At 37.0% G+C, this 26,764-nt stretch overlaps 1 protein-coding gene across 5 annotated transcripts in view; it reads right to left on the bottom strand.

Moving 5' to 3' along the window:
• Window positions 1–20,440, bottom strand: part of LOC113059501 (cGMP-inhibited 3',5'-cyclic phosphodiesterase A-like) — a 98,524-nt gene extending 78,084 nt beyond the window's left edge. For 3 of the 5 annotated variants that reach the window (XM_026228027.1, XM_026228045.1, XM_026228036.1), the window contains exon 1: window positions 6,536–8,214. In XM_026228027.1, coding sequence (XP_026083812.1) covers window positions 6,536–7,303 — 768 coding nt within the window. In that variant the 5' untranslated portion in view covers window positions 7,304–8,214. Of the gene's footprint in view, window positions 1–6,535; window positions 8,216–20,319 lie in introns of those variants that run through there. The other 2 variants (XM_026228054.1, XM_026228029.1) reach the window with 2 other exon arrangements.
• Window positions 20,441–26,764: the final 6,324 nt, after the last annotated feature.

Here is a 26,764-nt window from a genome sequence, read left to right as displayed (position 1 = left end):
AGTTATAACTTTATAATATTTTAAAATATTTTCTAAATTAAATTTATAAACATCAGCAAAATAAATAATAAATAAAAACAAATATAATATATTTAATTAGTAAGCTGGATTTATAATGTTTCATTAATGAAGAAACACACAATATTGAATTAAATATTCCATTAATTTAATTTATAAACATTAGTAAAATAATATATAGTAAATAATAGCAATATATTTAGAAGCAAAATTTTGAATTAGTAAATTGGATTAGTGAGGTTTACTTAAAAAAAAAAAAGAGTGGTTAACGATAAAACAAAATAACATTTCATCAATTTTATACACATAGTATTACTTAAATAATACATAGTAAAAAAATTGCTATAAATTCACGGAAGCAGGGTTTTATTTAAAGTATGATTCACAGAAATAAATTAAACTTTAATGCCATTTTTGTATATTTGTACATCACAGCATTGTTTAATTTTATAATCACCATCAACATCATTAGAAATCTACTGTGAATGTGCGTCGCCCAGCCCTAGTAAAGTTCTTGGGATCTCATATTCTGTTATAAACGACTTAGTCAAAAACACTGCATTTCCAGAAGCCTTGAACAGCTTGTATTCTCATGACACACTTTAACAGCAGCTCGAGGTTTCTGGCATGTGTCCGGCCCGCAGTTCGTTTGGATTGACATATGTAGAACAGTTCATGTCATTTGTTGTTGTTGTTGTTTTCAGCTGTGCACCTGGTTCAGATCGAAGCGGGGAGAAACAGCGCAGCTTGTTTGGAAAGAGTCAGACTGCTAGCATTTTTAAAATGGATGAGGTTTTTGGCAGCCGTTCTCCAAGGAAAGACGGCTGAGGCTACACATTCCAGGTCTGGCACGGGAAATACGGCTGGATTCGAGGCCTCTTACAAGCAAAATACTGCATGGTCGACGTCAAAGATCCCTCTGTCTGCTGCAGCGGACGGCGCAGACGAGACTAATTAGAGCGAGAGGGAACGAAGTAGCATAGACACAGGCCTACAGGAAGGAAAACAACCCTCTGGTGTAGATTAAAAATCTCTCAGCCCGGCTACTGCAGGTCGGGGCAGAACCGCGAGGAACGGCACACGGTCCACTTCAGACAGGAAACCAATACCTTCAGGCCACATCGTCTGCTTTAAGTGAGCTCAAGCGCTTGGCTTTTTTCACATCTCTCTGCTTTAAGTGGTTTATCATCAACCCCAGCCGCCAGAAAAGTCCCACCTACTAACCTCGTATCACCAGCGGGCTGCATGGGAAAAGGACCCCCTCAAAAACAAACAAAAAACCCCCATGGCACAGAAACGTACTCCTGGTCTCTATGGATCTCCATTTGCGTCATCCCTCAAATAGCTCCTTGCACCCCTTTCTTCTCCTTTAGAAATCTAATACGTTATCCTTTGCTCCATCACAAAAGAAACAGAAACATCTTAAATTCTCAGGCCATTAAAAATGCCACTGTTTTTCTACTTTTGGGGAGGAACGGCGACAGGGGAGGACCCTGCATTTAATCATCCGGAGAAAAGACAGCAGCAAAAGCTTAGTCTTTTAAGTGTATGCGAAACTTTTTTTACTTTCTTAATAATGCTCTTGGGTCATTTTTTGACAGAATTTTTTTGGTTTATCAGCATGGACCCAAACTTGGTAGAGGTTATGGCACTTGGAAATTATTTAACATGCAAAAATGTCTGCATTGGAAACCTCAGATTTGGCACACATCTTATTTAGACTTTTTCGCACTTCTAGAGTATAGTTCTTCATATATTTCATATAAAATTGGGAAATAGTATTTTAGTGCATTTTTCATAATACACTTTAACTTATATAACTTATATAGCAATAATCTGTCAACTGTTATCTTTAAAAACATCAAAACTTAAGTTTGTTCTCCAAACCATTGAAGAGTTTATGACCATTAAAGTTGATGTCATGTCTGTGCTCAAAAAGTGTTTAAATGTGAATATAATTTAGTTCCACGAAATACCCCAGATTTTTAAATATGAAATTAAAAAACATTATCGAACTAAAATATAGTACATTTATTTCATTTTAATTAAATGGGTGGACATTTTTGAGGAATTTAATAAAATTACGTGAATTTATGATTAAAAAAGGTCAAATATCTGCCAATGTCCTTAAGAAAAATCCACTTAATTTGAAGAGAAAATTTGACACATTTGATCTTGTGAAAAGCACAAATCTTACTTAATTTTTTTCAATTTCTCAAAATAACAAGACTCCATATTAGGGCTGCAGGATGTGTCGTTTAAGCATCGATATTGTGATGTACGAATCCACGATAGTCACATCGCAGGATGAGCGATGTAGGCTGTCGTAGTTGATCCGTTATTCATTAACTTTACGGGCCGGAGAGAGAAATGCAAGAATGCGAGAGAGAGAGAGAGCGCACGCGAGAGAGAAAGAGAGAGAGTGCGAGAGAGAGTGCGAGAGAGAAAGAGAGAGGGGGAGAGAGAGAGAGTGCGAGAGAGAGAGAGCGCGCGAGAATGCGAGAGAGAGAGTGCGAGAGAGAGCGAGTGAGAAAAGCGCGCGAGAGAGAGCGAGTGAGAAAAGCGCGCGAGAGAGAGAGCGCGCGAGAATAAGAGAGAGAGCGCGAGAATGTGAGAGAGAGAGTGCGAGAGAGAGAGCGAGAGAGAAAGAGAGAACGCGCGAGAGAGAGAGTGTGAGAGAGAGAGAGAGAGAGAGAGAGAGCGAGAGAGCGAGCCCTGGCCGCACGCTCACCATCTTCAAACAAAATGAGCGCTGTCTCGCTCCCTCTCCCTCGCGCATATTAATCAATTTACACAAATGTGATGATGTTTAAATCATTTAAAATGAGAATGCAAGTGTGCTCACCCCATTCTTGTTTGTAAGAAAAAATTTGATTAGATTTCATATCGCAATATATAACGCAGAAAAATAAAATATTGCATTGTCATTTTTTCCCAATATCGTGCAGCCCTACTCCATATCTTTTTTTGCATCTCAGGTAAATGTATCTTGATTTAATGATGTTAAGATATTTGCATTGGAAAAATCCTCAAAAGTTTTTGTTTTTGCTGTGCATCCAAGACTGAATGCCATGAATTTGAGAATTCCAGACTTTCTGCTCCAATTCTAAGGCCTTCATTTTTGGAATAAAGACTCTGTAAGACCCACAAAAAACCCTGATTAAACTGGGACAGGAGAAAGAATATTAACCCAGAAAAAATGACTTGCTTCCCCTTTAAGAGCAGATTTAAATACTCTTGGCTCCGGCTCACGGCGAACAGCTTTTCCAGGCAGCTCTGTGCTAATCGCAATTCAGTGACCCGCTAAAGGCTACTAAAGGCTTCACGCAGTGAAGTGTCTGAGTTAAAATGGCTCTTCGTGCCATTAAACGGGGGATTTCCACGAACACGTCCTCTGGAGACCTGTGCTTAAACTTAAACTCTTAAACTCTGCATATGCAGTGAGTTCACCACCCAGAGACACTCTTTTAACAACCTTCAATCATCTAGAGAAATAGTTCAACAGTTCTTGAAAACTGAAGGTCCAAACTGCATGTCCTGTATCAGATTGAGGAGCTCAGGCCACACAGATTTATTAAAGTCCCAACTCCACATAAGGTTATTCAAGTCTATAGAAAGACGAGTAAGCGAAGACGTTTCAGAGCATTACGGAAGTCACTTCACACAGCGATGTTCATAACCGGAATGATATTCTGTCCGTCATTGAAAGCGCCCAGGGCATGTGCTCTACTGAGTGGACGACAGATAATGGTCAAAGCCGCTCTGAGCTCACTTCCTGTTTATGAACCAACCACCCAAATTAAAAGATTTATTAATGCGCGTTTGATGCTCGGCTCAACTAAGACTTCCCAAAGTATTTTTGTGGCATCAGTAAAATGTAATAATTATACAGTAATAATTACATCTGGCTTTGCTGTAGCTCAAAGAGTGGAGTGTGCTGACAACATACAATAGTCAATTGCTTGGACATTTTTTCAGCTTTCATCTTGTGCACTTAATCAACAGTCTAAATATAACCAGTCTACAGTAGGCTTTAAAAATTATTGAAAAAAGGTTTGCAACGCCAACATTCTCAGAAATATATATATTTTAAAAAGTACATCTTTCCTTACTCCCCTTTTTTAAGTACGTAAAGTGTACATATTAGAATCCAAACGGTACAATATTAGTAACTTTTGAAAATGTTCAGCCCAAGTGACAGCTTTTTTTTTTTTACATTTAAAAATAAAAATTAAAAATAAAATATTCTCTGCGAGTGAAAATCTGGGGTTTTGGTTTCCGAGAAATTTCTATAAAAGCTACAGCAACATGAATAACTGCAACTGTATGTTTTGGAAGATGCTGTTTTTATCCAAAGTGACTTGCATTGCATTCGATCACTTCATGCACTTCTTCTGGAATCAAACTCATGACCTTGATGTGAACTGCTTTGAATTACATCACGTACCGTAGTGGCCAAACGTGATGTCCAGCCAAGCAAAATTGATATATTTGCCCTTTATTCAAACATCCTGATGTTATTTTTTTAAACATTACGTAGTTGTGCTTGGAGAGTGTAAAACTTTAGCATGTGCTTCACATTTCAATTCTTTCATTTGTGATATTGCATGAAAATGGCTATTGTTCAAATAATAAGAAGACTCATGCTTTACTGTGCTATTGATGTTTGCTTACCATCAAAACATCACAAACTAGCATTTGTCTTCAGATGGATTGCATGAAGCTTTTAAAATGTGATTTATTGACATTTGCATTAAAAATAGGAGCGTGCAATGTTGTCAGGAGCATGCAAACATTCAAATTAATGTCAGCAATGCATGATCACATCCATGTTTTCATAACAGTTGCAGTTGCACAAGTTCACGGCCCTGTCGCAGAAAACCAATTTCACACCAACCAAACTCTGACGTCAAACAGACACCAAAGGCTCGTCTTCATGCACGCGGTGCACACTGTTCTGTGTGGCCCATTAAGACACACAGGTTATTGTCAGAGCAGACAGCCAGGACGTCATGAACAGCGCAGGGGTCCCACGCTGGCATGTTTACACAGCCAGACCACACAGATAAAACAACTTCACAGAAACCACTACAGGAACTGATATCACTCCAGACATCACACATGTGCACCAGGTGTGTGTGTGTGTTGGAGAACATAGAAAACACACTCAGGAGTCTGTGTTCTTTTCCATTTCACAAGTGTTGCACGGACAATGCATGGATTCGTCACAAATTTAGTTCCTTTTAAGGTTCCCGTTGGCAAAAGGTCCCTAATGCATTAATTATACGGTCACTAGGGGGCGCAAATTAAATACTTGAAGACCAAAGCAGCAAAAACACTAACTTCTCTGTGAAAACACTAAATGTCCAGTCAGAATAACAAAGGAAGAATTTAAATCATGCAAAATGCATCCATTGTTACAATGCAAACCATGTCACTTCATTTACATTCACTACAGGATTTAATGCAAAACTTAAAATGCAAGTTCAAGTTATTTTCACATAAATTAGCTTAAATCAAGCCTGCAAACAGGACAAAAAGATGAACAAACGTCACTACAACAATTAATGACAATTAATCAGTGGCATGCTTAACAATAGGCAACTATTTGGACGTATTTATTTTCAATAACTAGATAATTTCAACTAAATATTCTAAATATCTATTTTTAAATGTTATTCAAATAAAAAAAAGCTTTGAAGACCAAATATATATACAAAAATAAGATGACTGGTTCTTTTAAAAAGCTTAAAATATGTACAGCTTTACTGTAATTGCCAGTAAATACCATGACATTCCATTGACAAGTCAATTCGTGCAACACAGTCTTCAGCAGCCTACCTGTGTAACAAAAATACCTGTGTGCACAAACACACGCTTAAAAACATGAACTTCAGATGCATGTAAACTACATGCATCTTCACTGTAGTGTATAAACATCTGGGAGATTTTCGTCTACGTGCCCAAATATAACACAACGCATGTCAGCACAGTTGTTAAATCAAAAACATGCCTGATAGAGCACAAGAGGTCGAAGTTCACTGATTAAACATGAGCTTGATATTATGTCATACTTCACATGAAATCTAAGAATGCATGCTTGAGTGAAAGCGTTCCAAGTATCCATGTAAGAGACAGGACAAACAAAAACCTCTGGCAAAAATACAAAGGACAGGTTGATTTATGACCATTACGCCATAATAATAATAATAACAACAAGAGGTAACACTTTAGATTGGATTATAATTCTATACAACAGCTCATTAGCGTTACTACTATAATTTACGCAGACAAACACTAACGTAAAGCGTGTCCTATTTTTTACTCATACCATCGATAGCAACACTAAAACAGCTCTTAAATAAGACGCAACACAGCCTAAAAGTGTTTAAAGCGCGTCCTGACGCCTCGTTATTGTTGTTCGCGTGATCGATAGCGGCGGGAATAATAATAATATTAACAAGGTCACGTTTTAAACCGCAAATCCGCTCGGATTTCATCATTAAAGAGCCCCTACCTGGTCTCTCTGCAAGCAGGGCAGCGACGTCCTCCTGTGAGGTTTGCTCCTGGGCTGGCCGTGCTGTGCCATGTCTGACGAGACTACGGAGCTGGACCTCCTGCGCCTCTTAAATACCGGAATATCTCCCCTCGTTCCCTCCCGGTGTGATGCACCCTGCTCCGGCGGCAGCAGCCTGTCCGCATACCTCGCCAGCAGGACCCCCAGCACCCCGAGCAGGTACGCCAGGTAGGGTCTCCAGCTGGCGCGCACCTTCTGCAGAGACAGCAGCGATACGGTCCTGATGATGCTGATGAAGAGGAGCACGGAGATGCCCTGACCCAGACGCACCACCATGAGCGCGCCGCTGGCCAGGCAGGCGAGCAGCACCAGCGCGGTGGCGGTGAACGAGTACAGCTGCTGCGCATCCAACAGCGACTGCGCCGCCGCTTCGCCCAGATGGCACACGGTGAGCAGGAACACAGCGGTGCGGATGAGCACCCCGCAGCGGAGCAGATACACGCCCACCCAAAAGAAGGCACACACGAGCGTGAAGACGGGGGAGAGCAGCTGCCACACGAGTTCTGCGAGCGTCACCAAGTGACACGCGCGCTCCGCGTCCCAGTCCGCGGCGAGCAGCGCGAGCAGCACGGACAGCGAGGCGACGCACGCGGCCGATGAGAGGCTCCTTCGGCTCCACACGAGAGCCAAGCGCGAGTGCCAGCAGTCCTGCTCCGTGGGAGTGACACAAGTGCGCACATAGCCGTTACGCACGGATTCCAGTGCCATCGGTCACGGGAGAGCACGCGTACGCGCTCGCGCACACACGCATTAATGCGCAGAGCCGCCGTTCCTTTTCTCGTGAGTCAGAGACTCTCAGACTGCATGCGACTTCAATGCATTCTCCTCAGAGTCAAAAGTAAAGCCGCGTTGCGCGGCGGAGGAAAGCGAGCCCGTTTTCTTGGCAATGCGTAAAATCCCTCATCGCCTTAAAGATCCAGTCGAGCGGAGCGAGGAATTCCTGATGTTCCTAGGCCACCATCATCATCAGTGATCTCTCTCCCTCTCTTTGTTTCTCTCTCGGATTATCCCCCCTCTCGGATCATTTCCACGCGTGGAAACTCTCGTTGCACAAAGATTTCCGTGACTTTTGGATCGTATTGGCCCGTGTCCCGTCGCCTGCGAGGCGGTCCTTAAACATAGAGCGCGCGAAGCTCCGTATCGACAGCCAGACGGTAATCCCGATATTTCAGCATCAGTCCGTTGGTTTATTGATTTCAGCTGCTCGCGTCCATGTGCTTTCTTCCCTCTTTCACTTTTAGAACTCACCTTCACCGACGTCATCGCCAGGACCTCTCCATGAGGTCCGTTTAAATGGCGGGAAATAGATTTTTTCACCTTTGGAATTTTGAAAAATAAAATAAAAATCTGATGCTTTTATTAAACCTAACTATTAAATAACTATCATTTTTGTGTGTGTGCTCTGCAAAAGACGGTATGGCACTACGTACCTGATGCGACCCCTAAACCTTTTTTTGAATACAACTTTTCTTATTTTCCTAAAATTTTCTAGTAAATTAAACTGAAAATCACAATTCTCTGGGTTGTCACACAAAATTAATATAAATGTTGCTTTTTGGGTTTTCACACGATAATATTATAGTAGAATTACGAAAATTGTATAAAAATGTCATTTATTAGCCTATTATTTGTTATTGATTTGTGTGTGTTTATCTGATGTAGTCCACTTTTTAGATTTTCTTCTTCATTTGTTTGGTTCTTGCAGACAGATTTTTCCTTTACAGTAAAATTTTATAGATTTTGCAATATCAAACAGAATTGATAGCAAAGTCTCTGTCGCTGGTTTAATTAAGACTAAGTTTTTTTTTATACAAAACTTTAGTTATTAGCCTCAAATATCAAGAATTATTTGAGATTTTTAAGTGTTTTTTTGATTCAAGCTTTTCAATTTACAGTAAAATTGTACAGTTTGTTAACATTGACATTAAACATCTCCTTGGCAATGACTTATAAGAAAAACCAAATGATGGTCATATGATTTCAATAACTATTAGTTATTTTCCTCTAATATATAATTAGCTATTTAACATTCACTGGTGAAAGTCGAGATCAAACTAAAATCTTATGAATGATGGCATTCCCAATCTGGCTGCCATTCACACAGGCACTCGTTAATGTGGGCAGAATTCCCAGGAGGATAAAAACCGGTTTCCAGCACAGGAACTACGGATCATCTCTCCATTGGCTGAGCAGAAACTGGCAGCCGAGGCATTTCAAGAGTGATGGATGTCCATGCACATCCCACGGTGACGCTCCGAGTTTCCCGGCTACAGGGAATGTGGGAGCGCTTGTTTAGAAAGCTGCAGAGGCAAGAGTCTCTTCCGGTCTCGGTTCCCAGGTCAGCCGAGGGCCAACTAATATTAAGTCCTTGCGTCATGTCCTACGAATAGCAAAATAAAGATAAGGATAAAAATTGCAGGGAAACATTCTCAGTAGGAACCCAGCAGAGCTGCTTCCGAGGATAAGGAAACGCCCCTGTCAAAATAAATGACTAAATCCTGTATTATGATGTTAGGCCATAATAGGTTAATGCAATAAGTGGGAAATATGTTGAAGGAAAAGCTCATTTGGCATTATGGAATATTATAAAATGTATAAAGGAGCTTAAGTGGTCCAAAAACGAAGAAAGCCAAGCCTAAAGCAGTGTTATTTTACTATTTAAGTTTTTATTAATAATTTTAATCAGATTTTATTTCTATACTTCCCATTTTTATATAACGTTTTCCTTTTTTTCATTTTTAGTAGAGGTATGTGTATCAGGCATGTGTGTGTATAAATATATATTATCAATAATTTGATACATTTTATTCTTAAGATTTGATTAAGTTCTTATTAACTCTTATCATTTCGTTTTTTGTTATTTTAGTTCAAGTTATGCTAAATTAAAATGCTAAATATTTAATTTCAGTTGCATGTATTTTATTTCAAGCAACAAAATGTCTCAAAAAAAATGTATTTTGTTTTTTTATTTTTAGTATCACGACCCTGTGACACATTTGTGTTTCATTAGTAAACCAAAAAATATTCTTAGTTGCAAATAAGTGGCCAAAATCCACTTGATGCCGAAGCCCCGGTTTTTCACTAAAGGGCACTAGTTGTAAGCGATAAGATGCAATGAGCAAATAATTTAAATGTTGTCCTCTCTAAACGTCTAAATGTTTTCTGCTCACCTTCGTAATGAATCCAGATCGATCTATGAAATGCATTAACCATTTCGAGCCTGTTTACTGTACGAATGTGTCACAACGCTCTCGAACCTTCAGCTCTTTCGGAAAGACACACTCAAGCCAAAGTTATACATGAGAAAAGTATAATTGTACTCAGACATGAAGGTGTTTACACTTAAATCTATTTGCAAGTCTCAAAACATTTCAAAACTGCCTGCCTGAAACATCTCGCTGGCCTGTGATAAACAATCAGACACTCTGGGTTCAAAAAAAGGCTGAAATTAAAGCATGAAACTGTGTAAGGGAAACGAACATGTGAGGCCAGGTGGAGCGATTGAGGATTAAGTCTGGGAGAAGATTCAATTTCCCTCCTAGTACATCAGCTCCAGCATAAACCCCGACTTGGCACAAGACGGCGAGTATAAAAGCATAATTTCACCTCCACCCCTGCTCGCTCCTCGCTGCTCTCTAGACACACTCCTGTGGTTAGGATCTGAATGGAGAATGTTCTGTATGCAGAGAGCCGTCCTCCGGGAACGCTGGGATGGAATTGTGGGATACTGTCAGCACACAGGCCGAGTTTTCAGCAATCAGCCTGAACATTTCATAAGACATTTGAAGCATGCTTTGTGTTGGTCGAGCACGCTGTTATTTCTAAGAGTCATGCTTGTTAAATGTTTAGTTGAAAAAGGAAGTACATCGAACGCTTGGACTTCATGGACCTGCCAATCAACTAAAACAAGCAATTCGTAGGCCTAGCCTTTCATAATGTCACATGAACATGGTGCTTTATACAATACAGTCTGTTTTAAAGCAGCTTCACAGTAATAAACAGTGCTTATGTTGCAAAATGCATCGTTATGAAATCAATTTCAGCAGAAGACAATGGTGCCATTATGCAGCTCAGATCAGTTCAGTGTTGTTTCAGGATGTTGCAAAACGACTGCAAAGCCTGAAAAAGTCCAAAGACAACTTTCTCTACCCCTGAAATGACTTTCATTTATCGTTGGCATCACAAAGACATCATTAAGCCCTACCCCAATCATATTTCTCTTTTCACAGTGCAATCAAATGGATAACTCAAGCCCCGCCTACCATTTTTTCTTGTAAAATTTTCAGTTTTACAAAAAAATGCATCCCATTATAGAAGGAAATGGGAAATAAAGTGCAAAGGTTATGTAAAACGAAAAAATTTAAATAAATGAATAAGAAAAACTTATTTCAATTAGTGGCCAAGGCACAATTTTTTATTTAGTTCAAGTTAAAACACTAAAATTACTAATAATATAAATATGAACTAAAACTAATACATAACAAGATTACTAAAAGCGTCACTAAGGTATAAAAATGAAAGCTAATTTTAAATTTAAATAAAAGTAATAGTACATAGACAATGCTAAGATAACCCTGACTGTGAACAGTTTAAAACAAGAGTGACTGAGAGATGTCCATGAGCTCAAAACTGTCTGAGAAATTAAATAATTTTTACTTTTGGGTGGACAGAAATCTGGACAAAGTCTGTATTCAATTCTGCTAGCAGTTTAGTGCATAACCACTCACAGACTGAGATTGCTTTGCAATTATTTGTACCCTAAAGAGATCCGAAGTTTTATGTAATCCAAATGCAAAATGGACCAAAGGTCTGTCAGCATGAGCCTGCGGTGAAACAAACCTCACCGATATTTCCGGAACCTCATTAGCATCACATCTTTCAGCTAAACTGTATCTGTTTAGTTCAGCTGTTGCATAGAGACCAGAGTTTGACATGTTTTGGTACAGAGGAGCCAATCTGACCCAAAAACGTGCTCGGTGACTTTCCGCTGGGCTAGAAATCTTTTTCTTGGAAGAACAGCCGGTTCTAGAAGGGTAGCAGAGAACCGCTGAAGCGTAAAAGCAAAAAAGCCTCCTGTAAGTACAAGTGCATGCTTTTTAATTCCCCCCAATTACAGTAATTTATAATCACAACAATCTTTAATGGCAGGTCAGTACACACAGTTCAATTTGGCCTCCATTACTGACCTCTGGGAGAAAGAACAATGAAGTAAAGCTGAATTCCCTCACTCAGGGTCACAGTGACCTTTGACCCCAGCAGTCAACAGCTGCTCTAAATATGGCAAAATCTGCCCATGTGGAGTGTTTTGACTCTATGGAAGGTACTCCGAATTCAATTTCTTACCTTTTTCTTGCAATTCTGAGAAAAATATCAGAATTTTGTGAAATAAACTAAGAATTAACTGAGTTTATATCTCTTGATTCTGACTTCGTTTCAAAATTGAAAGAAAAAAACTCGTTGTGAGTTACAGTATAATGTCAGATGCGGGATATGAAGCTGCACTAATGAGGAAAAGTCAGAACTGTGTTATATAAACTCTTTCTAACTTATAGAAACAATTGTAGTTTATATGTATATGTTTATATGTTATATTAAATGTAAAGTTTATATCCAATGATTCTTTTTTTTTTTCTCACAATTCAGAATTTCTCAGAATAGCGAGAAAAAAATAAGAACTCTATAAAATCAGAAAAGATTCTATAAACTCAGAATTCAGCATTTTTAGAATCTCTAGAGTTTAAGAATCTCATTCATGAATTCTTCTCAAAATTGCAATAAACGTACTTTTTAACAATTCTAACTTTTTGCGAAAAAAATTATTGTGACACAATATAAAGTTGTAATTTTTTTTCGCAATTGCAGGTTATTAAGTCAGAATTGCGTGATATAAACGTGCAATTCTGAGAAAAGACGTCAGAATTGCAAGATATAAACTTTTTTATCGCAATTCAGAGTTTATTTCTCGCAATTCTTTGACTTCTTTTCTCTGAACTAAGACGTAAACTTCCTATAGTGAGTTATAAAGTACAATCTGAGGAGAAAAAGTCAGCTCGCAGTTCTAACATTTTCTTACAATTGTGAATTTTTATCGCACAATTCTTTCTTATACGCAATTGTACGTTTGTATCACACTATATAGCAAAAGTCCGAATTGTGAGATGTAACATTTCAATTGTGAGAATGTCAGATTGTTACAATTGCCTTGTTAATGTTTCATTTAATGGCAGAAGCTTCCATACGATCCCACTCGAACATCACAAGTGTAACTAAGGACAAATATGAGCATGAAGCTCTTTATCATCATACTCCAATTATTTATTTATGAGGCTCAGAGAGAATCAGAGCTATTGGCAAACTCTCAGGCTCAGTATATGTGTACACACTCGACTCGAGTGCTGGATGAATGTGTGCTCATTTTGGGCATTGAAGCAGGTGAGCGCTTGTTTTTAGAGCGTATGCTAATAGCCGTGTGGATGGTGGTTGGGCTTTGATGTCGAGGAGGCCACTCGCGACAGGAATGTGTAGCTGCGCTGTTTTTGGAAGCAGGCGAGCAAAACCGGCTTCAATTAAAACTGCATTCTGGACCGTTCCTTAATCAGCCTTTCAACTGATAAACACACTCCCCCTCCCCACACACACACACGCCCAATCGCTTTAGCGTCAGGAGCTTTACATGTGCTTCACAGCCGCTGCATCTTTATGAAATCTGGCAGAATTCATTCTTTAAACCTGTCCTGTGTGTGACGCCAAATATAAGAAAAAGTAAAACACACACATAGGTTAATTAACACGGTTACAGCCTGTCATATTCAAATGAGTGCTTCACACTTTAAAACTGCTTTAAAAAAATACAATCTGAAATACTGACTGCTTTAAAAATCTGACATATCAATCTAGCCCAGTTTAACAAAGTAATGAATGAAAAACACAGTCTATCTAAACAACAAAAGCTGCAAACAGTTAGATTGCTCTGCCATCACATCATCCTCACCCTATAACATAATCCACCCACCTTCTTAAAACCCTTCCCTGTTTCCAGCGTCTGCCTCATGCTCGTTAACTTCCTTGACTTTCCCCAATAATGCCAAATGAAACTATTTGTCATGTGTTTGACACAGGGGGGGCTTGCTTGCGACATAATTTGGTGCATGTTTGTCCAAATCCTGCCAGGAAAAACAGTGACAATCCATCTCAGCAGAAGGAACGGGGACTGTAGCACAAACGTGTGCTTTCACAAAGTCGAGCCCTGGGGGAAGTGAGGGGCCCGGGGCCCGAGAGATGACTGTGGACTCTCAGGTTTTTTTTCCCACCTCGCAGACATGTTTTCATAAACACCAGGAATGCATCAAAAAGGCACAGTCCTAGAACCTTCCTATTTTTTTTTATGAGCGTCAATCCATCATCCACCAATCAGAGGCGTTGCACAGTGAGGCTCCGCCTCCTCCTCAGTGTGTCATGGGAACACACAGTCTGCAGCGTTAGCTACTGTATCCACCACTGCAGCATGAGGGAATTGTGGGAAACATCTACATTGTCCAAAAATGTAACAGAGGACGTGAAATCATGAGCTGGATTCCAAGCATTGTTAATCTTTCCATCATTCTCTCTCTGTGATGAAGCTCGACTGAATAACTGCACGGCCTCAAACTCAATCCATGACACATCTAGAGAGATTTATACGATCGTAGTGTTTGACTGGAATGATGCTGAACGTCGCCAACTCCTAAAACTGAGTCAACCTTTTGTCATCAAAGCAGAAAGAGTGAACCTCATGAAAGACATTAGATGCATTTCTCCTGAAAATCTCAATAGAAATATATATAAGAAAATTAGACTTGGTTTAGGACAATTAAAGGGGTGGGTCACTTTTTTTTGTAGGCTTGATTGTGTTTATGGGGTGCAGTCTAACATGTGTTAATGCTTAAAAAAAACAAAAATAATTATTTTTCACATTTATCCTTATTAAAACTTTGATACCTTTGATTCTTTTCTTTTTAAAGCACATTTTCATCTCATTATAATGCAGTAGAACATTTATTGTTTTGTAATTTATATATGGTGAATCTCATTGAATTGTTGTTACTATAATACATTAAACACTATTAATGCAATATACATATTTTCTCATTCACATAAAAAGATTTTACTTTACTGTCTATATTCATTTTTAGTTACATTTAAATTAAATATTTTAAAATGTAAATTTTCTTTAAATTGATAATTCTCATTTAATTATCATTACTACAATACAATACACAGTACATGTTATAGTACAATATACACTATAAATTAATATTTTACTGTATAAAATCTATTTTTACTTAATCAGTTATATTTAAATTAAATATTTTATCAACTATTTAAAAATGTTTCATTTACATTTAAAATTTGTACTGTATGAAAGCTTATTATAGTTCGTTTTTATTTACATTAATTGAATGTTTTTTTTATCTAAATCTGATTTTTTAAATGTAAATATGGTGATTCTCATTAAATTATTACTATAATACTATATATAAAACACAATAAATGATATGTAATATAATGATAATTATAATACATTATATTCAAAAATACATGCTATGATATTAACAATATATTATATAGTACAAATTAATTTAAATAAATCTAATCATTATGCATATAATATGGTATTTAACGTATTGTGGTTTAGTAATGACAATTGCTTTATTTTCATGGCAATAATAATACAAAAGTACATTTTTAAAATAATAATAATAGAAGATTAATTAATTAATTATGAGTTAATATAGCATCGGAGAAGAGCTCCCAAAACAAGCGGCCGTCTTTGACGATCATACAGAGTTATGAAAGCACATGTTGTATCATAGGTGCAGCATTCGGAAACACGAGACAAGCCTTGAGAGAAATGCATTTGAATAGTTGTGAGGTTGTGCGACGGCATAATACTGAAATATGACTTTCATCAGCTGATGAGCGTTGGGTTTTCATAGGGACACGACGAGCTGACTCACTGTAATTAGGTTACGGAGTTTCTCACTCGTGTCCCACCGGCTGATGGATGGAAACGCTATGCCGAGAGCACATTTTAATACCCCAGATTTTCAAACCCACTTACTGTTCTCCGTCTTTCTTCAGAAGACAATACTCGTAACGCAATTACTGCGGGATAAAATTTGCCTGGCTCCTAAAATAACTCCCACAAAAAGACCCCGCTTCCAAGTAACTGTCTCGCCTGTCCTCGCTCGTGCAGGTGTAATTTCTCAGTTAATGCATACTAACGAAGAAACCGACCTAAACAAGCGTCCTAAACAAATTATGTGGATGTTTTAGACATATCCATGGAGATGTAGGATTCTTCACGTGGACGATTATGAGTAAAGCGTAACACAATATGCAGAAAACATTGAGGTGCTGCCTGGAGAAAGAGTGAGGTTAACCCTGTAAAGCCTGACATAAAAAAATAAAAAGTCCAGTCAGAGAAATGGGTTTAGACAGAAGTTTGCATGTGTTTTTGTTGATATATGGAGATGGGGCCCAAACTGAGCAAAAATATGCAATTTTGGACAAAGAGTGAGATTATATTCTGATTCTTTGTAGTGTAAACGGTCTCGCAATTCCGAGTTTTGTATCTTGAAATTCTGAGTTTATATTTTGCAGTTCTGAGTTTATATTTTTGCAAGTTTATGACTTGCAATTCTGAGTTTACATCTAGAACTTTTGAGTTTATATCTTAGAATTCTAAGTTTATAACTTGCAATCCTGATCGTGAAATTCAGAGTTTATAACTTGAAATTCTAAGTTTATAATGTGAAAATCTGCACTTGTTTCTTGCAATTTTGTGCTTATATCATGCAGTTTATATCTGGAAATCCTGACTTTTTTTCCCCTAGAATTCTGAGAATACATTTTTTCAGAGTACATCTCATAAATGTTTTTTTGTGACCGTTTCTCACATTTCTGTATGTTCTGTCAGAATTATGAGATTACATTTTTTAATTGAAAGCCAAAAAGTCTAATTATCTTCCAAGTAAAATCAACTGATTTAGCACAAAGGTTGCAGGATAAGTTACACACCAACACTTTAGAAATCCCCGCTCCCCAATAAACAATACTAAAAAAAGTGCTGATGCATCTAAAGAGTTAACCAGTGTAAAAGTCTGCGGTAACACTTTAGTATAGGGTCCAATTCACACTAATAAGTAGTTACTTATTAGCATGTCTATTATTAACATATTGTCTGTTTATGAGTGCTTATAATGCATATAATGCATATAATGCATTACATATAATTACATATAATGCATGACATCCATAATCCTACCCAATACCCTAAACTTAACAACTACCTTATAAACTACTAATAAGCAGCAAATAAGGGGTTAATTGAGGCAAAAGTCATAGTTAATGGTTAGTTAATAGTGAGAATTGGACCCTAAAATAAAGTGTGACCAAGTCTGCACATCACTGGAGATGAAGCAGCTCAGACGCTGAGAGAGAGAGAGAGTGAAAGAGAGAGAGAGAGAGAGAGAGACAGAAAGAGAGAGAGAGAGAGAGAGAGACAGAAAGAGAGAGAGAGAGAGAGAGAGAGAGAGAGAGAGAGAGAGAGAGAGAGAGAGAGAGAGAGAGAGAGTGTAAGAGGTGGACTGGCTTCTAAAGTCCCGACTTCTCTTTTATCATACGCCTGGCTGCACAACTGTGCTCCTCCTAATTGTTTCCAGAAGACCCAGGGCTTGTTTGTGTCTTGCTGGAGTGGAAAATGCCCCGTTTCCTGTTCTTTTCTCTCGTTTTAATAAGGAAGTGGATTTGGCCACCTGTTCTAAGCCAGAATCCACAGAGGAGCCCTGGAGAATAAAAGGTGAAAATCTCAGCCGATTTTCCTTCGATTACTCGCACTCTCTCCGTCACTGTGACAGTGTGTGTGTGCATTTATATCCATGCCGTCTTTAAATGCTCAATGTGTTCTACATTAGAGCAAATCCAAAGTTTCACACACTTCTGGACGTCAAGAACTCGAACTCGGCAGGTTCCATCACATCAGTGTTATAAAACCTCACTTGGACGTTTGCATCACATCCTGTGGATAGTTAGTGGTTGAATTCCAGGAAATTCATAGTTCATCTAAAACTTGTTTGTATTCACATACTCCCATTCTATTGCTAGATTACACTTCCTCGTGACCAAGAAAAGTGCATAAATCAACAATCCCTTCAGAGAACAGTACCGAAATACTTCTGAGAGTCATACATTTTTATTATGAATCCTAAATTATCTTAAATTATGTCCTCTTGGCTCCTGATAATCTTTCCGAGCGGTTAACTCTGACAAAGCGTCCATGAATTCGCTGTGCTGGAGCCCAAACACAATAAAAACACTGGTGATATGAGCATCTCTATTACGGTGTGACTGTATTACACATGAGAATGCCACTAGCAATAAAAAGAAATTTAACATTTTGAAATGATATCATTAAGAACATTAACCGTTACAGTCAAAATACTAATTCAAAACTATGCTAAAATCCAAACTGAAAGCTGAAATATTAACATTTTAGTGCCACAAAAACAGAAAAACAAACAAATATATAAATAAAAGATTATGAGAATAAAGAGGTAGCAATATGGGATTAAAGTCAAAATATTACTTAAGCATATCACTTAATCTTATATTATTCCAACTTTAATCTCATAATATTTTTTATTTATTTATATGTTTGGCCCTAAAATGGCGTTTTGCATTTTCCAACACAAATTAAAATCAAATAACATTGGCTACAAGATACTTTGTGATAGCTGCATATCAAGACAATTGAAATCTTTACAACCCATCTGTATTACACTTGAAAATGTCACTTTGTAATTACTACAAATTGAACACTATTAAGCAGCAAGTGCATTCATTTTGAAAAGACACATAAAAAAATGTAATTAAAACATCAAAACTATGCTTAGAGAAGGGCAATTTCGATTTTGGCCATTTAGGATACAAACAACTGTATCTCGGCATGATTTTATAGACAAGCGGCACTCGTTTTCCACAGAAAGCATAAAAATCCAGCGAATCCTCTGAGAGCCTTTCAGTAAAGCGATCTGAGTGTCAGTGCTGGACAAAGCTGGCGTAATAGCTCGCGCTGAAGCTCTGGAACCGCTAAATGACTTCCTAAGATCTCGCTCATTTCCTGTCGCAAATCTTTCTTGCAGCGCTTGGCCCACTTGGTCCTTTTTTCTTTTCGTGGCATCCCTTGAGCGCCAGCCAAGCTCTCTCGCTCTCTCGCTCGAACCCAGACGTCCCAATCTCTTCCCCCAATCTAATCTGCAGGACCAGGAAATCCAAGCGAAATGTGTTATTCCTCTTTCTCCACCCAAACAGCCCCACAATCCTTCCTCCAGAAGTGCAGGTGCTTGCGTCAGAGCCCTGATAAAGTGCACGGCTACTAACCCTTCAGGAATCCATTGATAAAGGGCTTTTTAAAATAAGCATAGAAAAAAAAACAGCTTATTGCCAGGTGTGATGGATTGTGGGAAAGAGAAACGGTCGCGTTTGCTACTCTTGAGATGCTTGTGATGATGTTACTGAAGCTTATACACAGAACCGGGCTATAAGAGAGAAGCACTGTGTATTTGGGCATGAACCCCATCCAGACTGTTTTGATTGGGCTGAAGCTTAAACTCTGCACGTGTTTGCCTCTTTTCTACACGACCGACCCAACAGATGCTTGCGACCAGTCTGCAGACAACCAATAAAACTAGTCCTAGTGTTAACCTCACCTATTCACTGATTATTAAAACCTTGTGAAAGTTTAAATCAGTCCACCATGTTAAATAAGTACAGTTAATATTTTAGCAATGGCCTCTTTGATCTTAAAGTGACAGTACACCCAAAATTAAAATGTGTTCACTCTACAGTCTGTATGAGTTTCTTTGGTGGTAACCAAACAGTTATCAAATGTAAAATAACATCGCATGGTCTTCGCTGTATACATCAAATTAATAAGTCATGAAACCTAAAATATTAAATATATAAAATAAATGAAACTTAAGATATGCAAATAAAAATTATTTATAAATTAAATAGAAATATAATAACAAATGTAATCAAATAAAATAAGTATACATTAAAATAAAAATACTATTTTAAATGACTAAAGCAGTTCAATGCAAACAAAAATTGATATAAAGCTGAATAGAAATATTTGTATAAAAATCTAAAAATATTACATAAAACATTAAATTGTGACATTAACATTAAAGCCCATAAAATTACTGCCTTAAAAAATTATATATATATATATATATATATATATATATATATATATATATATATATATATATAAACTTATAAGCTAATTGAAAATATAAATACATACTACAATATCATATAAATACTAAGCAATATCACACGAGAAGCAGCGCAATATGGCTGTATATCAGCACAGCTGTGATTAATTAACAAACTGCATATTTGAAGTCTAAGCAATTATATTCTCACCTAAAAACCTTTTAAAACTATATTAATGACTCTCACTGTGAGAAATCCCACAAGTAGAGTGAAACAAACGGTTGGAGTTTCACACTCTTTTCAGCCAATCAGATTTGAGGACCAGAATGTATGTATATTTAAATGCAAAACGGACCCCTTAAGACTAGATTAACTAGACCAAACTATAGTTTCCCAATCACATATCTACAAACCAGCTGATCTCATGAAAGGTCACAGGAGGTCAAGCGGGTTTTCGTGCTTACCTCACGTGTAAGAGAGTCGGCCGTGGATGCCAGACTGTGGATTCAGCAGGACGCTCGTCTTTGAACGCAGTGGTATAGTTGAGCTAATGTCCTCCTGATCGCTGCCTCTAGTGCTAGTCATCAACCACGGGAGAAAATTTGCCTATTTGGTCCAATAAGCTTGTGCTCAGGGCAGATGATGTCATTGCTCGTGTAACCTGTGCTCCATTACAGGTAAATAACATAACAGAGATGCTATTACAGATGCACCATTTAAAAAAACATCAGGCACTGCATATGAAACACAATCCTCCCTCCGGGGCTAGAAAAAAGCGACTGCTATCGTTTAGCGATAAGTACATTCGGTTTTATAGATGCTATTGTGAATCTGAGACTCTGATTAGCGTCCATGCTAATCTCCTGTGTGTCTCAATGGATTAGCCGCATGTGGTCAGGACTGTTGATGTATTTCTGTTCCTTTTCTGATTAAATATCTGCTCGCTCGCTCAGATTAGTATTTGTTTTTTTGTTGTATTTATTTGTACTTAAATCTAGCCGTGGGCTCAGATAGTTCACTGCAGTGCAAACAAATAAAACAGAACATAAATCTGGGAGTTTAAACATGCAGACTCTTACTGACAACACACAATGAGGTCAGATGGGCTTTTCGCAAAATGAAATAACTATAAAGCTTCATGGAAAGCCCTTTAGGACGGATAAACCCCACCTCTGTCAATTTATTAAAGACTCAAATGAAGCGTGTGTGTTTTTCTCTGAAAGTCAGAAAAGGGGCAAGGTATAACTTGCCTTCTCTGTAAAGGCTCAATGATAAACCATAATTATTAAAAAATAAATATAGTTTAAAATCTAGTTTACAAAGTTATTTTGCATTCATTTTGTAATCATACATTTTTGAAAAATATTCCTACTATTTATAACAAAACTTAATGACTAAGAGACTATGATAATAAATATCAATTGATGTAACCATCTAAACAAATTAATGATTAAATATTAAAATGTAAAAGTATAGAATAAACTTGATTAAAGTCTTTTTATGTTTTTAATACAGAACTAAATATATAAGAAATAATTTAAAGATGTTTCATATATATATATATATATATATATATATATATATATATATATATATATATATATATATATATATATACACACACAAGCATTTTTTTTTTGTTTACATTCATATTTAAGTCATCTCTTTGAATTTTAGTCAGATATGATAAATAAAATGTAAATTACTAAATAAAATTAGCAAAATATAACCCACCTTTATAATATATATATATATATATATATATATATATATATATATATATATATATATAATAAAGCACTTTTCCTTACTTGTGACTATATATTTTTAATTAATATTTAAGTCTTTTTTTTTTATAGCATTTACATACATTTTGAATAGAGCACTAGAAATGAGTGTAACAGCACTGACCCTGTCATCATCCTAAATGAGATCATTTCTCTGCCAGAACATCTTCTGTCCTCATGAAAAACAGAGCATTCGTTTGATGTCGAGACCTTTGCTCTGGAATCGCTCTAAACACACACAGCTCTGATCTTGCTTTCATCTTGGATCTGTGTCATTTTGCTAACATACGAGTTTCCCTTATTATTACCCTGCAGAGTCCATTTTCAGCAGTTTATCGGAAACAAGCTGCTTTTCATGGATTCGTTTACCTGACAGGCAATGAGTGTGTTTAATACCCCTGTGATTTAGGGTTGGATACTTCTCTGCAAAGTTTAAAACACCACGTTGCCCTCTGCTCAGAGTTTGTTCTTAGATATAATATACAGTATGTGAACTCTCCACCACCTAAGCAGTTTTCAGAAGCGTTTATGAAGCATCAGTAGAAGCTGTAGGGAAGTGTACTATCTTTACCTCTGAGTTGCTCAACTTTACAAGCCTTTACAAGACCGTAAACACATCTGCAAAGCTCAAGCGTCACATCTCACCTTTAACCAGCTCTTTATTAACCATTTTAATGGGAAATCAGCTACAAAATATGTTCATAAACTTTATACCACCAAGAAACAACCTTCCAGGTAAAGCTTTGGTATTTTATACTTCTTAACACACAAGATGACTTCTGCTTTTCCCCTCACAATTGCTAACATACAGCAGCTTTTTTCCATCTCGTAATTCTGACTTTATTTTACAAGAATTCTGAGTTTACATCTCACAGTTCTGACTTTTTTTTCCTCCAAATTCTGATTTTAAATCTCACAGTTCTGTTTTTCTCTTGGAATTCTGAGTTTAAATCTCACAGTTATGCCATTTCTCTTGGAATTCTGAGTTTAAATCTCACTATTCTGCCATTTCTCTTGGAATTCTGAGTTTAAATCTCACTGTTCTGTCATTTCTCTTGGAATTCTGAGTTTAAATCTCACAGTTCTGTCATTTCTCTTGGAATTCTGATTTTAAATCTCACAGTTCTGCAATTTCTCTTGGAATTCTGAGTTTAAATCTCACAATTCTGCCATTTCTCATGGAATTCTGAGTTTAAATCTCACAGTTCAGCCATTTCTTTCTGAATTCTGAGTTTAAATCTCACAGTTCTGTCATTTCTCTTGGAATTCTGAATTTAAATGTCATAGTCTCACAATTCTGTCATTTCTGTTGGAATTCTGAGTTTAAATCTCACAGTTCTGCCATTTCTCTTAGAATTCTGAGTTTAAATCTCACAGTTCTGCCACCTCTCTTGGAATTCTGAGTTTAAATCTCAGTCTCACAATTCTGTCATTTCTGTTGGAATTCTGAGTTTAAATCTCACAGTTCTGCCATTTCTCTTAGAATTCTGAGTTTAAATCTCACAGTTCTGCCACCTCTCTTGGAATTCTGAGTTTAAATCTCACAGTTCTGCCATTTCTCTTGTAATTCTGAGATTAAATCTCACAGTTCTGCCATTTTTCTCTGGGAATTCTGAGTTTAAATCTCTCAGTTCTGCCATTTCTCTTGGAATTCTGAGTTTAAATCTCACAGTTCTGCCATTTCTCTTGGAATTCTGAGTTTAAATCTCACAATTATGTCATTTCTCTTGGAATTCTGAGTTTAAATCTCTCAGTTCTGCCATTTCTCTTGGAATTCTGAGTTTAAATCTCACAATTCTGCCATTTCTCATAGAATTCTGAGTTTAAATCTCACAGTTCTGCCAATTCTCTTGGAATTATGAGTTTAAATCTCACAGTTCTGCCATTTCTCTTGGAATTCTGAGTTTAAATCTCACAATTATGTAATTTCTCTTGGAATTCTGAGTTTAAATCTTACAGTTTCACAATTCTCTTAGAATTCTGAGTTTAAATCTCACAGTTTCACAATTCTCTTGGAATCATGAGTTTAAATCTCACAGTTCTGCCATTTCTCTTGGAATTCTGAGTTTAAATCTCACAGTTCTGCCATTTCTCTTGGAATTCTGAGTTTAAATCTCACAGTTCTCCCATTTCTCTTGGAATTCTGAGTTTAAATCTCACAATTATGTCATTTCTCTTGGAATTCTGAGTTTAAATCTCACAGTCTCATAATTCTGCCATTTCTCTTGGAATTCTGAGTTTAAATATCACAATTCTCTCATCTGTCTTGGAATTCAGAGTTTAATTCTCACAATTCTAATCTTTACTCAATTCTATTTCTTAGTTCTTAAAATTATGAGTTTCCATTTTGCAATTTTTTGGCATTTTTTTTTTTTTTTTTTTTTTTTTTTTAGCAAAAGTTAGTCTTCACTCTCCGAAACTGAGTTACTATATCGTCTTGCAATTCTGACTTTTTTTTTTTTTTTTTTTGCTCAGAATTTAGAATTTATTCCTTGCAATTTGGTTCCACCTTCCATAGGTTACAAAATACTAACTCTATTAAAATTGTAACACTGCAAATCCAGGCTAGAGGTTTGATAACCCGAAGACTAGCAAACCAAGTTCACAATCCAATTCTTTCAGCTATTAGAGAAGCTAATGTGAGAAATCATTGTGGGTTAATGTGTAAAAAAATACCTTCAGGCTGTGTAAGGGGCTGGAATGCAATAGAGAAACACTAAAGGGGGAAGTTGTGGGTGAGCTTATCAATCAAAAAATATACAGTTCACATAAACGACAGCAATAAACGCTCGGGCCAGGCTGTGAGCGCGCTTCCGTTCCCACGAGCCAACCGTCTCATGTAGTTCTACAACACAACCTCATAAAAATCATCAACACTGTCGGACCGCTCTGAAATCAACAGCCCTAAACCCACGTCATCAATGGTCTCCAGCCCGTCATAATTTACAGCTTAGTGACTACGTGCCTTCATGGTCCCGCAATGACCACGAGACAATTAGCAGAGAATATTTGCCTGCCATCACCGCAAGGAGATCTCTTCAACTTAAATGCTTCTGACAACCAAATGATAGGCTGATGATTTAGAGGCTAATTAATGAAATAATACATTGTAGGCTCTTGCCACACTTTAATGTGTTCAGTATGGCGCTGGCTGATAAATGGGCCCTCACCTGATTGATTGGGCCAATTAGTGCGAGTCCATTCTTGAATCAGTCTGGGAAAAATAACCGCTGCTGCGCTCCAAATCCAAACGGTGATCGAATACATAAAAGGAGGTCATAACTGGATCAAAAGCAATGGAAGTGAACACAATACTACAGGAAAATGATACAATCTCACTGGGCAAGTTACACTAATCAGAGTTTGCTGAACTGTTCATTGGGATTTCACTGTTGGCTGATCGCTGAGAGCTCATTTTTCTAGATTATTCATGTTATTCTTTCCCTAAATAAGTAATGTTTAATTAATTTCTTAGAAAAAGCTTAAAGCATTAACAATGTTTTTTTTTTGTTGAAAAATTTGAATATAATATAAAAGTCATAATTGGATTTGTTAACTTAATAAAAAATCTGTGACAGCTCTTTAATTAATAAAGCTAAATATAAGAAGATATAAATAATAGATAAAAACAACAACAACAACAACAAAAATATAGCCTCGGCAGACATCTAAATTGAAATACATTAAACAAAACTAAAAATGAATGATTTGAAGAAAGCACAAAATTATAAAATTATAATAAACTTTAATTGAAAAATGAAAATAAAAATAAATTAATAAACAACAGTATATAAATCAGACTAAAATAACACTGAATATAATATAATATAATATAATATAATATAATAAATCAGTGTCAGAATTGTTAAAAGTATTAAAAATCATTAATTTACAAAACTGATTAAAATAAAGTACTTACAAAAGTACTAAGACCTAAAGTAAAATTAAATAGAAAATTGAAAATATTAGAAAAGCAATTAATAAATAAAATAACAGTGTATGAACCAAACTAAATACATAATATAATATTTTGCTATTATTAAAATATCATATTTTTACATGGCGTTAATGGCAAAACATTTACAATGAAGACAGTTATTAAGTTAACCAACAGCATTCTTTCTGGATAAAATGATGTGAGATGAAAAAAAAAAAAAACTGGACTCAAGTATGGACAAAGATCCTTGTACTAGGATTGGTCTATTGGGGTCACAAGCCATATTTGATAATATGCGTCTGGTGTTTGGATTTGACCCTCAGTGTCTGTGTGCAGAGACGCTCTCTCATCTGACAGCTTTAGCCAGAGACGTTCAGCAGTCCAGACAAAAGGCTGCGTATGCAGATCCCATCAGCCACAAGCCATCATATCACTGACCGATGTTTACAATAGGGTCATAAAATATCAAAAACAGGAACATCCTTGAAGCCTGTAACTTTCAGAAACCCTAAATCTTCATGCCAGCCGGATGCATGCGGTCGTGTGAGGTCAGCGCTTCCCCAGGGCCAGACGCACACAACACTAAACGCCTGCGTTTGATGCTCAACGCGGACTGAAAGCCAGCATGTTCCCCGCGACCCGACGACGGAGCGGATCTTACTGCTAGTGACAGGCCTGTCCCCAATTCTGCTCTCCAGCTGCAGGCCGTCATCCAAACTACTTCCTGTCCCAACACCGGATTCTGATGCTTCAGACTTCAAATAGCAAATTTAAGATGCCGAAATAGCAAATGTCCAGGTCATGTTTCAACAAAGATTTCACTCCAAAGTCAAAATAAACACAATTTCTATTTTGCATGAAAAAAGATGCAGATAGTAAGTGCATTTTGTCATCCCAATCTAAAAAACCTTCACCTGAGAACCAGCCATCAGAAAGAGGAGGAACTGAAGGATATGTATAATGATATCCAGTTACAACGTGGCCTTTTTAAAACTTTTATTGAGACTGAAGGCAGACAAGAGCATCATTTGTACTATGCAGTTCACCATTTATGTATAGAAGCTTGTTTCTGCCATGGAATAAGAAAAACGTAAAGGTAAATGTGACTTTTTATCTCACTTCTGAAAAGTTCTGAAGATATAGATTTTTTTTTCTCATTACAATTTTTGGCTTATATCTCACATT

The sequence above is a fragment of the Carassius auratus genome, chromosome 4, assembly GCF_003368295.1.
Source record: "Carassius auratus strain Wakin chromosome 4, ASM336829v1, whole genome shotgun sequence".
Classification (NCBI taxonomy): domain Eukaryota; kingdom Metazoa; phylum Chordata; class Actinopteri; order Cypriniformes; family Cyprinidae; genus Carassius; species Carassius auratus.
This window is presented reverse-complemented; position numbering and strand designations above follow the sequence as displayed.